The following is a 14,272-nucleotide window of genomic DNA, read 5'->3' on the forward strand; positions in this document are numbered from 1 at the left end:
AACAATTTGAATACACACACAGCAGCAGCAGCAGCAGCAACAACAACAGGTGTTGCCCAAAACTCCCACCTAAATAGGCTTATATATACGACATAATTGCATAGCAGACACAAAAGCCCCTTTGGTTAAAATAGGGAAGTCCATACAATTTATATTTATATTTATTTATCTACAGTACTTTATTTCTACCACATCTTTCTCCCCATGGGGTTTCAAGGCGTATCACAATTACATGACACACCTCGATCTATATAAAAATGTAAATGTCCGTTTGTGAGGGATCTCATAACTCCCAAACTACTTCACTGATTGTTTTGAAATTTTGACACAACATAGCATTTGAACTGGTGAGTGTTCTAAGATATTCACAAACCCAGTATTATATCCATGTCATACCTGAGACAGGTAAAACAATGCTTAGGTTCACAAACAGTGCCATCTTCTGGACAACCAAGCAACAGCCGCTGTACTACATACAACTGTTTAAGAAAGGAGGAGAACAGTGCATGGAGATGGCGAGGGCTGAGGCAAAACTGAAAGCAGCGGGGGAAAGGGGAGGGAGGGCCTTTCCCTCCACCTCAGAGACAGGCCACAACAGGAATCACTTCCAAGGCAATAGCGGAGATGGAAGAGGCCTGCAGGGAGGCCTGAGGCCTGAGGGACAGTGACTAAGAGGGAAGGGAAGGGAAGGGAGACATTTAAGAAGACCCTCTTTGCGCTTAGGGAGGGGAGCATCTCTGGAGCCCCACCGACCCACTAACAAGAACTATAGGGAAGAGGGGCTACTGGGGTCGCTCCGCGGGAGGGGCCTATAGCTTCTCCCAGCAGGAAAATAATGGGGGCATGGCCAATGAGGAAGCCACGCCCCCCATCATTCTCCCTAAGGGAAGGGCAGATAAAGAGATCTATATCCATTCATCCATCAATCTAACTATTTTACTCAGAGGCAATCTTTAGAATTCTGCGGTTTACATCTAGACACGGATTGCTTCTCACATGGACAATAATATGTTGTGTGTTCCATAGTTGCCAAACCAAACAATCCCTATATCTCTACAGATAATGGAACAATCACAAATATTGCCTACCCACAAGTATTGTGAAATCACATATAACTGAAACCAACTTTTTCTCTATCCTTTCTTTCCCATTCAATCAGACAACAGCAACACGTGGCCGGGTACAGCTAGTAAATTTAAAAATGGCAAATGTAAAAAAAACCCAATTAACATTTGTGGTACACGAAGCATTGCTGCACAGTCATGAGAATTGGATGAGAACTAGAGAAAGAAAGGATGATGTGAAATGTGAGAAGAAATTAACAGATAGGAAGGCACTTGCTTTTCAACTTGGTTGTTATGTAATAGTAATATTCCATAGACTTAAGTCCTTATTTGCAAATCTGTTCTAAAAATGTATTCTACCTGGACAGTTGCTTTGGGGATCCATGCCAGTGCAATAAATATTTTCTCTTTGAAATTAAAGCCAGAAAAAGTCACCAACAAAAAAGTAGCAATAAGTCGTACTATCAAAGCCAGTCCCAGCGTAGCCAAACAAAGCCCTGAAACAATGAAATGCTTAATTACACCTCTCAAAAGACAAAGGAAAAATAAATTTTGATCTTTTTTTTTTCAGAGTCATTAAAGGGATGGTTCATGGTTTAATGTAGGGCCTACTAAGATTGATATTGTCTACTTTATAATTCATTTTCGAAAACTAACAAGATGCCAGAAAGCATCAGATACTTTTAAGTACCTAATAGTATAACTGTAAGAAAAACAATAGGTCTTAGTTATATGTGTTGAGCTTCTCCCAGCCCACACAAGACAAACGCAAGACAAATACCAACCTGCCCGAACATTAAGATCTTCTAGCAAGGCCCTCTTCTCGTTGCCGTCACTATCACAAATGTTTTTAAATATATTTATTTATTTCTTATTGTAAAATTGTTTTTATAGGTTATTGTTTTACATATGTATATTGTTTTTGTATTGTCTTTTATAATGTTGTAAGCCGCTTTGGGTCCCATTTAGGTAAAAAAGCGGGATATAAATAAAGTATTTATTATTATTATTATTATTATTATTATTATTATTATTATTATTATTAGAAAAGTTACCAAACACTTTAATATTGGTAAAGATAGATAAATTAATCTAGAATGTTGTAATAGCAAGCATCAGTTTATGCCTCCTTTGAAAGGGCCAGGAACTCCTTGTCAAAAAAGACTCCATAAAACATGAGTCTAGCTTGGAATATTTTATTTATTTATTTGCCATATTTATATCCCACCTTTCTCACCCCAGAGGGGGCTCAAGGTGGCCTTACAACAGACAGCAATTTGATGCTATACATACATGTATCAAATAAATAATTGCAATTAAAACCAAACAATGAAAACATGAAATATTAAAACATCAATTAAAATCATGCCATCCAAAACATAATTCAGGGCCGTTTCATTTGTCAATCACATCGATTCGTTGGAGCATCAAGTTAAACCCATTGAGGCAGGAATGACAAGGCCCAGCCCTCCTGAATTTATTGGACTGTAATTCCTATCAGCCCCAGTCATCATTGCCAATGGAGAAGAATATTGGGAATTACAATACAACAGCCTTTGGAGGATTGCACATATTATATTTAAAGTATTCATAATTGTTAGTAACTGATCCATTAACTGAAAGCCAGGTAGTTCAAATGTTTCCTGAACATTAACTAGATGGTCTTCTATGAGTCTACATAATTTAAAAAATAATATTTTGGGATCAATGTAGGCACACAGTTTTTGTGAGCAGACTTACCGACTGTATGGGGCTTGAGAGCAGAAATAGATATCTCAGCTCCAATTAAACCAAACAGAAAGGGCTGAAAAATTGTCCAAGCAATTGCTACCATTTCTTCCACAGCTCCCTGGAGGACAGTGTTACAAAAACAAGGGTTGGTAATAGTGCTGCAGGAAATGTCATACAAAAGGGTACATCTACACCAGTGATTCTCAACCTGTGGGTCCCCAGGTGTTTTGGCCTACAACTCCCAGAAATCCCAGTCAGTTTACCAGCTGTTAGGATTTCTGGGAGTTGAAGGCCAAAATATCTGGGAACCCACAGGTTGAGAACCACTGACCTACACTGAAGAATGAATGAAGAAAAACCTCCTAATGCTAAGAGCTGTTGGACAGCGGAATACGCTGTCTCCGAGTGTGGTGGAGGTTTTTAAACAGAAGCTCGATGGCCATCTGTCAGGACTGTTTTGATTGTGTGTTCCTGCATGGCAGGAGATTGGACCTGATGGCCTATAGTGTCTCTTACAACTCCATGATTCTTTGATCCTATCAACAGCATGATCAAAATTACTTTTTTAAAAATTCCCCATTCAATATCTTGGCACACAATTTAATTATCTATTTGTTCGACTGTTATTTAATTCGGGACATTTTAGCCTACCTTTTAAACTGTAACACTCTCCAAATATAGAGAAACATTTAACATCTGCTCACTATAACTCGTTCCAGCTCAAGTTTAATGTAACGAATAGTGACCAAAGATAGATAGATAGATATCCCATTCAGTTCAAAACATGCATCCAGCTATTTCACAGTACGTTTGGAACATGGAGTGGATTCTCAGTCATGTGGGTTATCTGGACACTCACCTTCTCTTCAGACCACCTCATCCCACCTAGAAATGACAAAACAATTGTGCAGAGTCCTCCAGATCCATGGACACCAAAATACTTGCTGCCCAAAAGACTAAACATGGACAGCCCCATGATAAAGAATGTTCTTTTCCATACAAGTCTTGCCTAAGATGAGAAAATGAAAGGAAAAGGGAAGAATGTTTAAATATTAAATTAATTCTTGTTGTAACAACTTTAGGAAGTGAATGTGGTCATGAAGTTAGGATAAAATCTACAACTGTCATCTGTTTATTCCAACATGTACAGCCATTTTCAAGCATTTGCAGACTGGAAGCCCAGTCTTAACCATTCAATTCCCTAGGAACTCATCCCCACACAGTGCAAACCTATCCCATAAAGACAGCAGTATAAATAATTGTAGAAAGACCAGACTCCCTAACAGAGTGATGAAAACCAAAAAGTTACTCTTGCATTTGAAACAATCTTGGTTTTGAACTGGAATAAAAGACCCCAATCTATGTGATATTTATAGATGAGACATCACAGGATGAGGCATACTGGACCCACATCTTTGAAAAGTCTGTGTTAGCTGGCCTTTTGGCCACTCAGTGCTCTCCAGATCTTAACTAACTCCCATTATTTATAGAAACCATAACCATTGACCATGGAATTGTAGCTGAACACATCTGGAGGTCACCAGCTTAGGGAAGGCTGTTGTGTATCATATTCTTGATTGCTGCTAACTAGGACATGGATGTCTTCTGTATTATGAATTATCTATCAGTTGAGAATTTGAAAGACACACAGTTGTTTTCTTTTACCTGATCCTTGCTTGGAAAGTAGCAAATAAAAATCCCTAGAACCACACCAGCTCCTGCACCAATTGCAACTTCCATTAAACCATGGAGAAGACTATCCAAGGTAGTGCCTATTTGGAGAAAGAATAGAAAAAGGTTCCAGATGGGTTTCCTTACAATCTTTCTGCTGGTATTAATCAGTCTAGACTCTAGGCCAATATTCAAAATACTTACCAACGTGATGCAAAAGGTAAGGTTGACAAACATGAAAAAGACCATGAACAAAAAGCCTTCAGATACAATCCCATGTGAAAAATCAGGGCTTTGATCACCCACCTCTAAATGCCAGTGCATTGTAGTGGAAGAAGTGCAAATGCCTTGTGGATATCTGCATAGCAACCAGCACCAGAGGCTTAAAGAAATGAGCTAAGCAAAGGAAAGACAAAGCTCTCCTTTCCAAGTTGTTTGCCTTCTTGAATTTGGCATCTTCTAAGACATGGCAAGAAAATTGGTACTGAGTGCTATACAACGACACAGGCTTTGGCAAATAAAATATTAGTCAGTTGAATTAGGTGTTTCACAATTTGACCCAAAGTTCTACAGATTCTTAAAATCTGGAATAGGAAGCCATCCCACCTTCTGGAATTCATGTTTGTCTTTTGCTGTAGTTTCTGGCGAAAGGTTTTCCACCAAATGTGATATCAGAACAGAAATAAATGTACTACTGAGGTTCTGTAGTACTTATTTAATCTTAATTCCACTCTTCTGTGGTCCTGTGCTTGAAGGCTTATCCTCACAGCAAATCCTGTAAAATAAACCAGGCTGCAAAAACCTGTAACTGGCTTAAAAAGACACACAATGCATTTGTGACTGAGTGGAGATTTAAACCTCAGTCTCCTATCTTATCACCTATACTACACTGGCTCCTATGGCCTTCAAGTCCCTGAGAAATGATTGACTGAAACAAACCTAGTTAATCCCCAAGAATCATGGAAAGGGAGAAAATAACACATTTCATATGTGAAAGAACTAATTCTCTTTGGGCTCCACTTGACTGTTGTTGTGAGATAAACCAGTTGTTGAATCCGAGGAAACATTTAGCACAACTATTCCTCCTCATGTGGCAACAGGATGGTTAAAACTGCATCTAAAGAAGAACGTGACTTTTTCAGCTAGTTTCTTCTAATGAGTTGTGTGGGCTGATAATAGAATCAAAGCATCCATGGAGAGGTAATTTTACTCCTGTTTCTCTATGACAGTCCTGAGGGAGATCCTACTTTGCTTTGAGAAGACATATTATTTGGGAAATTTCCTTTCAGTGCAAATGGTATACACCTTCAGGGGTGGGATTATCCTCTGGCCTATAGGAGGAGAGAAAAGGGTTAAATTCTTTCTCCCTGTCTGCTCTGATCACATTATTGGCAGCCTAGGCTTAGTGGAATTTGCACTTTAAAAGCAACCTTTCATTAAAAACCACCTTTGCACTTTATGTGTCTACTTTGACAGCTTATTCAGAAGTGCTCAGTGCTTTGTACCATATAGCCTTGGCTGGCATTGCAGCATGCTTTATTGATCAAGGTGTGTTTGTATTTCTAGGTGCAAAGACTACTTCAGATGCAGACTGCAGCCAGGAAATCTGAAGACATTTACTTCTTGGGAGGAGAGCAATGACCAACCTCGATAAAATAGTGAAGAATAGAGACATCACACCGGCAACCAAGGTCTGCATAGTTAAAGCAATGGTATTCCCCATAGTAACCTATGGATGCGGGAGCTGGACCATAAGGAAGGCTGAGCGAAGGAAGATAGGTGCTTTTGAAGAGTGCCTTGGACCGCAAAAAGATCCAACCAGTCCATACTCCAGGAAATAATGCCCAACTGATCACTGGAGGGAAGGATATTAGAGGCAAAGATGAAGTATTTGGCCACATAATGAGAAGACAGGAAAGCTTGGAGAAGATAATGATGCTGGGGAAAATGGAAGGAAAAAGGAAGAGGTGCCGACCAAGGGCAAGATGGATGGTATCCTTGAAGTGACTGGCTTGATCTTGAAGGAGCTGAGGGTGGTGACAGCCAACAGGGAGCTCTGGCTTGGGCTTGTCCATGAAGTCACAAAGAGTCAGAAGCAACTGAACGAATAAACAACAACAACATGTATCACTGCGTGCAAGCACTCAGTTATACAGCTCCATGTAGGCACTTGGAGACAAAAGTGTTATACATTCCAGATGACACAATTTCAGCTCCATCAGAAACAGATAGAAAAACTTCCATTGAGATCCAGGCTGTTTCTAGGATGAACCTTCTCATTCCTTTCTTTGTCAGAGTACAATGCCTAAAAACATTTCAAACATAAAAACAGAAGTCATGCCATATTTTCAAAATAAAATACGGCATAACTTATTATTTACTGGATTTCCAAGCTAGGGAGATATCAGGCAGTGCTAATGGTGTGATTTTTGTGGAAGGGGGATTTGCTGTTTTGAGAGGTGCCCGAATTATTCAGGATGTCATTTCTTAAGGAACAATAAGAAAGCATAAATAAATGTAAGGATCAAGCCCAAACAAGCTGTAAGCATGAAGATTCAAGCCACCTGTGTAATTTGTAGTTAGGGTGGAGCAGCTGTAAAAGGTACTAAAGTAGCACAAAGCTTCTCTATTGTTGAGGGCTGGTGTTGGAGGAGTTGTGTTGATGAAGAGTTGCTGTTGGAGAGAAAGTTGCAAAGATACGGAAGAATCGGAAAAGCAAGAGCAGCGAGAGCCTTTTGCAATTAAGAAGATTTCAAATACCTGGGAGTGTCTGGAAGAACTTGAGAAGAATCACAGTCTTCTGCTGTACTGTAAATATTCTTTGTATAAAGTCTTAAAGACAAGTTGTGTATGTATTCTCCTTAACCGGAGAGGGGAGCATTTCTGCTGCAAAGGGGGTTGTTTCTGTGGCTTCACACAGAATACCATCATTGCGACATTAGGGACCTCAGTGTCTTTCTTGCCTAAGACAAACTCATTAAATTCATGGGGCCAACACAGATTGACAGGTGACTTGAAGGAACATTTATTTATTTATTTATTTATTTTTCAAACTTATATGCCACCACTCCCCTAGGGCTTGGAGCAGCTTACAAGAACCGGCTAAAATCAACAATTTAAAAAACATCTTAAAAACATCTTTAAAAACATCCTTAAAACATCCTAAAAGCACCTTTTAAAAAATCAACTGAGAACTGAGTTTGCTTCCTTGTCCAGTAGATGGCAGAGAAAGGACTTCTTTTGGCTCAGCTCTGACAACCACAAGGAGAGCAAAAGAAGAAAATGGAGCCTTCCTGCTGCGACTGATAAAATGGAAAATAATGTGTTCAAAGTGCATTTTGGCTGCCACACTTAAGATAAATGTCACTGATCTAAAGCAGCAATAATCTTCAAGCCACTCCACACATTTTAGAGGATTAGGTGACACACTGAAGTGACAGAATTTAGTTTAGCTGAACAACAGAATTTTGAAATGCACCTACAGTATATGCAGGTTGCACACTTACATGTGTGTGATATTTTAAAGTTATACTGCACTGAGACCCCCTACCTCCCCATGTAGTAAACCAGTAAATAAAAAATGTTTGGCATAGCTGGTTACAGCTTCAATAATCATTACTAGCTACAGCTCCACTAATCCTTGCTTGCTTCAAAACATCAATTGAGATCTGTTTAGATAAGACCCTTAGCTGCTTGATAATACAGTCAGTCCTATATGCTTGCGGATGTAATTATTTGAGGATTTGCTCAATATTGTCTTTCTAGAAATCTCATCCAGTGTGACTATAAAGTCAACTAAAGGTGTGTGAAAGGACCTAGAGCAGAGCTTTCCAAACTGTGTCGTGACACTCAGCGTATTGGTTGATGTGTGTATTTTTTTTCCCCGATATTTCTACCCCGCCCTTCTCGCAGAGGGGACTCTGGGCGGCTTATACAACTGGCAGGATCACTACCAGTACATAATACAATAAAATAAGAATAAAATAGTTAAATAACATAGTAAAATACAATATATCAAAGATTTAACACAGTGCAACACCGAATATATATGCCAATCATCCATCAGACATTATGCAAAAGCCTTAATCCAATCCATGTCAACGCTAGCTGAGTTCATTCATTAAACGCTTGCGCGCATAGCCAGGCCTTCAACTTCTTTCTAAATCCCAGAAGGGATGGTGTGTAGGTGTGTCACACAAACATAATAAGTCTATGTGAAATAAGCAATAAATCATATAACTTTAATATAAATGAGAGGATAAATGTAAAGGTTTCCTCTTGACATTAAGTCTAGTCGTGTCCAACTCAGGCGGTTGGTGTTCCTCTCAATTTCTAAGCCGAAGAGCCAGTGTTGTCCGTAGACACCTCTAAGGTGTGGCTGGCATGACTTCATGGAGCGCTGTAGTGGTACCTATTGATCAATTCACATTTGCCTCTTTTCCAACTGCTAGGTTGGCAGAAACTGTGGCTAACAGCGGGAGCTCACCCCACAACCTGGATTCGAACTGAAGACCTTGCGGTCAGCAAGTTCTGCAGCTCAGCAGTTTAACCCGCTGCGCCATCAGGGGCATGATATGAGAAGATATCATGAGAGATATTTTGTGCCCATTCATTTCATGATTACAATTTATGTATGTGCCCATATCTCTTATAAGGAGTTGGTTTAACCTCCAGTTTGCTAGCAAAACTGAATAACTGTATCAAAACGATGCATGTCTAAAAAGTATGTCACCTACATGAAATGTTTGGAAAGGTCTGGCCTAGGTCCCTTCCACACTGTCCCTACATCCCAGGATCTATCTGATCCTAGATTATCTGGCAGTGAAGACTCATATAATCCAGTTTAAAGCAGATAATCTGGGATCAGATCCTGGGATATAGGGCAGTGTAGAAGGGGCCCTAGAGATTCCTACAGAGAACACTCTCTAGAAATCTCTTAAGTCCTCCAGTACAAAGTTATGGTCAACCTTAGACCATACATAACGTTAGATGACATATTTTAGAGAAGTGTTCTTTCAGACTGAAAGTGAAAGGGAAGGGTCGACTGGAATCTAAACAAGCTCTTCTTGTGGGAGCCCAGTTATCTTCCATCCTTAGAAGGAATCGTTTTAACCTTTTTTTCCTAAGATTTCCCTTCTTGGCTGAATACATGTTCTCGCTCATCAGATCTATGAAGTAATTAACAATTGTACCTGTGGAAAAAGCCATGCCCAAGAAAGTGTTGAAGCCTGTGATGGCTACAATATCGTCCATGCTTCCTGCAGCTATCAGCAATGTTGGGATGCCTTTGTCAACACCATATCCTCTGGCCTGTAGCCCCAACATTGAAAGGACAACAATGGCAGGAGACACCGCACCTATAACAAATCTGAACATATACAGGATCACCTGTTTATTAATGTCTATTCTCCTTGTCCTCTTCATCATGACACACTTTCCAACATAAAGAAACAGGAAAAATGGTCTAGGAAAACATCTTCCCTGTGTTCCCATTAGTCCCCATGGCAATATGCTATAGAATCCTGGGATTTGCATTTGGGACTTCTCAGCCAGAGCTCTTGGTTCTCTTTAAACCAGTGGTTCTCAACCTGTGGGTCCCCAGATGTTTTAATAATAATATAATAATTTTATTTTTGTACCCCGCCACCATCTCCCCAGAGGGACTCGGGGTGGCTTACAGATATAAAACCAACATACAATAATATAATATCAAATACAAAAACACACAAATGAATTTAAAAGGCATTAAAAAATCACAATCATTATAAAACACTTGAGAAACACAGCAATAAAAACATAAAATGAGCTGGGCAAAGTGCACTGAGTGGATCTTGCAAACAAGAAGGAAGTTAAGGTTCTACAAGGTCATGGGAAGAGCCTTAGACTGGGGTGAACACTGAGGCTATGTCAGGGAGTTAACCAACAGGTACAACTGGTCAGAAGAACCCGCTAGTACCAGGGTTTAGTATACAGTGGACAGTACTTCTTCAAAGGCTTGTTTGAAGAGCCAGGTTTTCAGGCTCTTCCTGAACACTTCCAAGGTGGCAGCTTGCCTAATTTCCCTGGGGAGCGCATTCCAGAGTCGGGGGGCCGCCACGGAGAAGGCCCTCTCCCTCGTCCCCACTAACCGCGCTTGTGACGGAGGCGGAAGCGAGAGGAGGGCCTCCCCCAATGAACGAAGAGATCGTGCGGGTTCGTAGGGGGAGATGCGGTCAGAAAGGTAAGTGGGTCCCAAACCGTTCAGGGCTTTGTAGGTCAGCACCTGCACCTTGAATTGGGTCCGGAAGGTGAACGGCAGCCAGTGGAGCTCCTTAAACAGGAGGGTTGACCGCTCTCTGTATTGGGCTCCCGTCAGAACCAAGGCTGCCGAGCGTTGAACTAATAGAAGTTTTCGGGCCGTCTTCAAAGGCAGCCCCACATAGAGCGCATTGCAATAATCCAATCTAGAGGTAACTAAGGCGTGGACCACCATGGCCAAGTCAGACTTCACGAGGTATGGTAGCAGCTGGCGCACAAGTTTTAGTTGTGCAAAGGCCCTCCCGGCCACTGCCGACACCTGAGCATCAAGTGTCAGCGATGAGTCCAGGAGGACCCCCAAGCTACGGACCTGCGCCTTCACGGGGAGTGCGACCCCGTCAAGCACAGGTTGCCACCCAATACTCCGATCAGACATGCGACTGACCTGGAGGACGTCTGTCTTATCAGGATTAAGTTTCAGCTTGTTCGCCCTCATCCAGCCCATCACAGCCGCCAAGCACTGGTCCAGAATCCGAGGGGCTTCCTTGGAGTTTGGTGGAAAAGAGTAGTAGAGTTGGGTGTCATCTGCGTAGAGATGGCACCGCACTCTAAAACTCCAGATGACCTCACCCAGCAGTTTCATGTAGATGTTAAAAAGCATGGGGGACAGAATGGAACCTTGCAGGACCCCACAGGTCAATGGCCAGGGGTCCGAGCAGGTGTCCCCCAGCTTCACCAACTGGGATCGGCCCTCCAGGAAGGACTGGAGCCACTGCAGAGCAGAACCCCCAAGGCCCATCCCAGAGAGCCATCCCAGAAGGATACCATGGTCGATGGTATCGAAAGCCGCTGAGATGTCTAAGAGAACCAGCAGGGTCACACTCCCCCTGTCCAGCTCCCTGCGGAGGTCATCCACCAAGGTGACCAAAGCCATCTCGGTACTGTGCCCAGGTCTAAAGCCGGACTGTGATGGATCCAGAAAATCAGTGTCATCCAAGAACCCCTGGAGCTGAGAGGCAACCACCCGCTCCAGGACCTTGCCCAAAAAAGGAAGATTCGAGATTGGTCTGTAGTTATTTAGGATGGTCGAATCAAGGGAGGCTTTCTTCAAAATTGGCCTCACTATAGCCTGTTTTAGGGCAGATGGAAATTTGCCTTGAACCAGAGAGGCATTAATTATACTTACAAACCAATCTCCCAATCCTCCTCTGGCCGATTTTATGAGCCAAGAAGGGCAAGGATCCTTGGCACAAGTGGTCGCCCTCACAGCTCCAAGGATCTTGTTCACGTCATCCAGGTGAACAAGCTGAAACGAATCCCACAAGATAGGACAGACAGGTGCCTCGGTTAACTTACATGGCATTGCATCCAAGCTAGCGTCCAAGTCATGACGGATCTGAGCGACTTTGTCTGCAAAATGGTGCGCGAATTCGCTGCACCGAGTTGCCGCGTCCTCGGGTGCCTCCCCACCCTCAAGAGGGTGGAGGAGCTCCCTGACGACATGGAACAACTCCGATAGTCTATTAGTTGCAGACGCTATGTGGGCAGTCGTGAAGGTCTTCCTGGCTGCCCGCAAAGTAGGCACTAATAGCAGCACTAGCACGTGCTAAATTCATAAATACAGTAATTACTACATAGCATCATTTCGTATTGAACTACTTTTTCTGTCAAATTTGTTGTATAACGTGATGTTTTGGAGCTTAATTTGTAAAATCATAACCTAATTTGATGTTTAATAGGCTTTTCCTTAATCCCTCCTTATTATCCAACATATTTGGTTATCCAACGTTCTGCTGGCCCGTTTATGTTGGATAAGTGAGACTCTACTGTATTATTTCTCAGTCATGAGAATTACCTATACAAAAACAAACAAACAAACAAGTAAATAAATATCAAATTAAAAATTAAAAGTCACCTATACAACATTCTAAACAAATTTGTTGACCAGACTGATTATGGGTTGCAGAAAAATATTGCATTCTATTAATGGCAGTGCAAATTTTCTTCCACTTGTGAATGCTAATAACAACAGGAAAAACTCAGCTGCTATCAGGACCTCAAGATTGAACTTCAAAGACTCTGGCAGAAACCAGTGCAGGTGGTCTCGGTGGTGATGGGCACACTGGGTGCCGTGCCAAAAGATCTCAGCCAGCATTTGGAAACAATAGAAATTGACAAAATTACGATCTGCCAACTGCAAAAGGCCACCCTACTGGGATCTGCGCGCATCATCCGAAAATACATCACACAGTCCTAGGCACTTGGGAAGTGTTCAACTTGTGATTTTGTGATACGAAATCCAGCATATCTATCTTGTTTGCTGTGTCATACAACGTCATTGTGTCAATAATAATAATAATAGAAAGGGCTTGTGTGTACTGGGCTTCTCCCACTGTGTTTATGGCTGAAAGGTAAACATTGCTAAAGAAATACACACCCTGTATGTAAAGGTAAGCAAAATCCCTTCTTACCCTAACATAAATCCCCATTCCCATGGCAGGCCCATTAGGAAGTGAGAGAAGATTGCTCCTGCACAGGATTCAATGATGCAAGGTCCCAAACTTAGTCTGAAACAGACTGCTTTTAACTTATTCAAAGCCTGAAAGACAAAAAAAAAAAAGAAAAAAAAAGAAAAAAAAAGAAAAGAGAGAGAAATTGATAGTACAACTTTTTAGATTTGCTCTTTTCCTCATTTTTCCTAGTTTGTAGAGTATAATATACAAACAGCCAAAAGGCCGGAATTGTTTTCACCTGTTCAGGATGGATACAGGCATGATTATGCAAACTTTCTGACTATAGCTTTTTCATTTGCATTAAGGGCATATGCTTCCATCTGTTATGGTAGTCTTGTATTAAAAAGCTGCACTGTAATAATAATAAATAATTATAAAACTTTATTTATATCCCGCCACCATCTCCCAGAGGGAATCGGGGTGGCTCACAAAACACTCAAGGTGTGACACAAAATACAAAACACAACAAGTGCAGACAAAACATAGGCAATAAACAGCCTTCAAGATGCCAGAAATAAGATGGGAAAAACTATTATTTTCTCTATTTGTCTTGTCTGTCCTTGTTAGTTGTATAATCGGCATTGAATATTTGCCATATGTGTGTCCTGTAAGCCGCTCTGAGTCCCCTTTGGGGTGAGAAGGGCGGGGTATAAATACTGTAAATAAATAAATAATAATAAACTGACCAAAACCTATCTCTTAAGTATTCATTGCCTAAGAAAGTCCTATGGAATTCACAAATAAGTCAGCAGGCGCCTGAAGGCATATATACATATACTAGCTGTGCCCGGCCACGCGTTGCTGTGGCGAAGTATGGTGGTATGGGAAATAAAGTATTGAGGTATTGGTGGTAGTTAAGGTAAAGGGTAAAGGTTTTCCCCTGACGGAGCTTAGCCTTCTAACTGGCAGCAATTGGATAAAAACAATTATTCCTCTCCCTCTAATTAGGACTTTATTTTTCTTTTCTTTTTGTTGTATAAACGTAGAGGCATGGATGAGGGGTTGTGCTACCAAGTTTAGTGTTTCTGGGATGTGTAGTTTTGTTGTTTTGTCCTA

At 41.3% G+C, this 14,272-nt stretch overlaps 1 protein-coding gene across 1 annotated transcript in view; it reads right to left on the reverse strand.

The window, feature by feature from the left end:
- LOC134299482 (sodium/hydrogen exchanger 9B2-like) overlaps positions 1 to 14,272 on the reverse strand; it is a 34,752-nt gene that overhangs the window by 1,838 nt on the left and 18,642 nt on the right. Inside the window, exons 6-11 of the mRNA XM_062982437.1 lie at positions 13,175 to 13,302; positions 9,659 to 9,834; positions 4,461 to 4,567; positions 3,655 to 3,804; positions 2,805 to 2,913; positions 1,425 to 1,561 (exon numbers count right to left, since the gene is read on the reverse strand). Coding sequence (XP_062838507.1) covers positions 1,425 to 1,561; positions 2,805 to 2,913; positions 3,655 to 3,804; positions 4,461 to 4,567; positions 9,659 to 9,834; positions 13,175 to 13,302 — 807 coding nt within the window. The remainder of the gene's footprint in view (positions 1 to 1,424; positions 1,562 to 2,804; positions 2,914 to 3,654; positions 3,805 to 4,460; positions 4,568 to 9,658; positions 9,835 to 13,174; positions 13,303 to 14,272) is intronic.

The sequence above is a fragment of the Anolis carolinensis genome, chromosome 5 (genome assembly GCF_035594765.1).
Source record: "Anolis carolinensis isolate JA03-04 chromosome 5, rAnoCar3.1.pri, whole genome shotgun sequence".
NCBI lineage: Eukaryota > Metazoa > Chordata > Lepidosauria > Squamata > Dactyloidae > Anolis > Anolis carolinensis.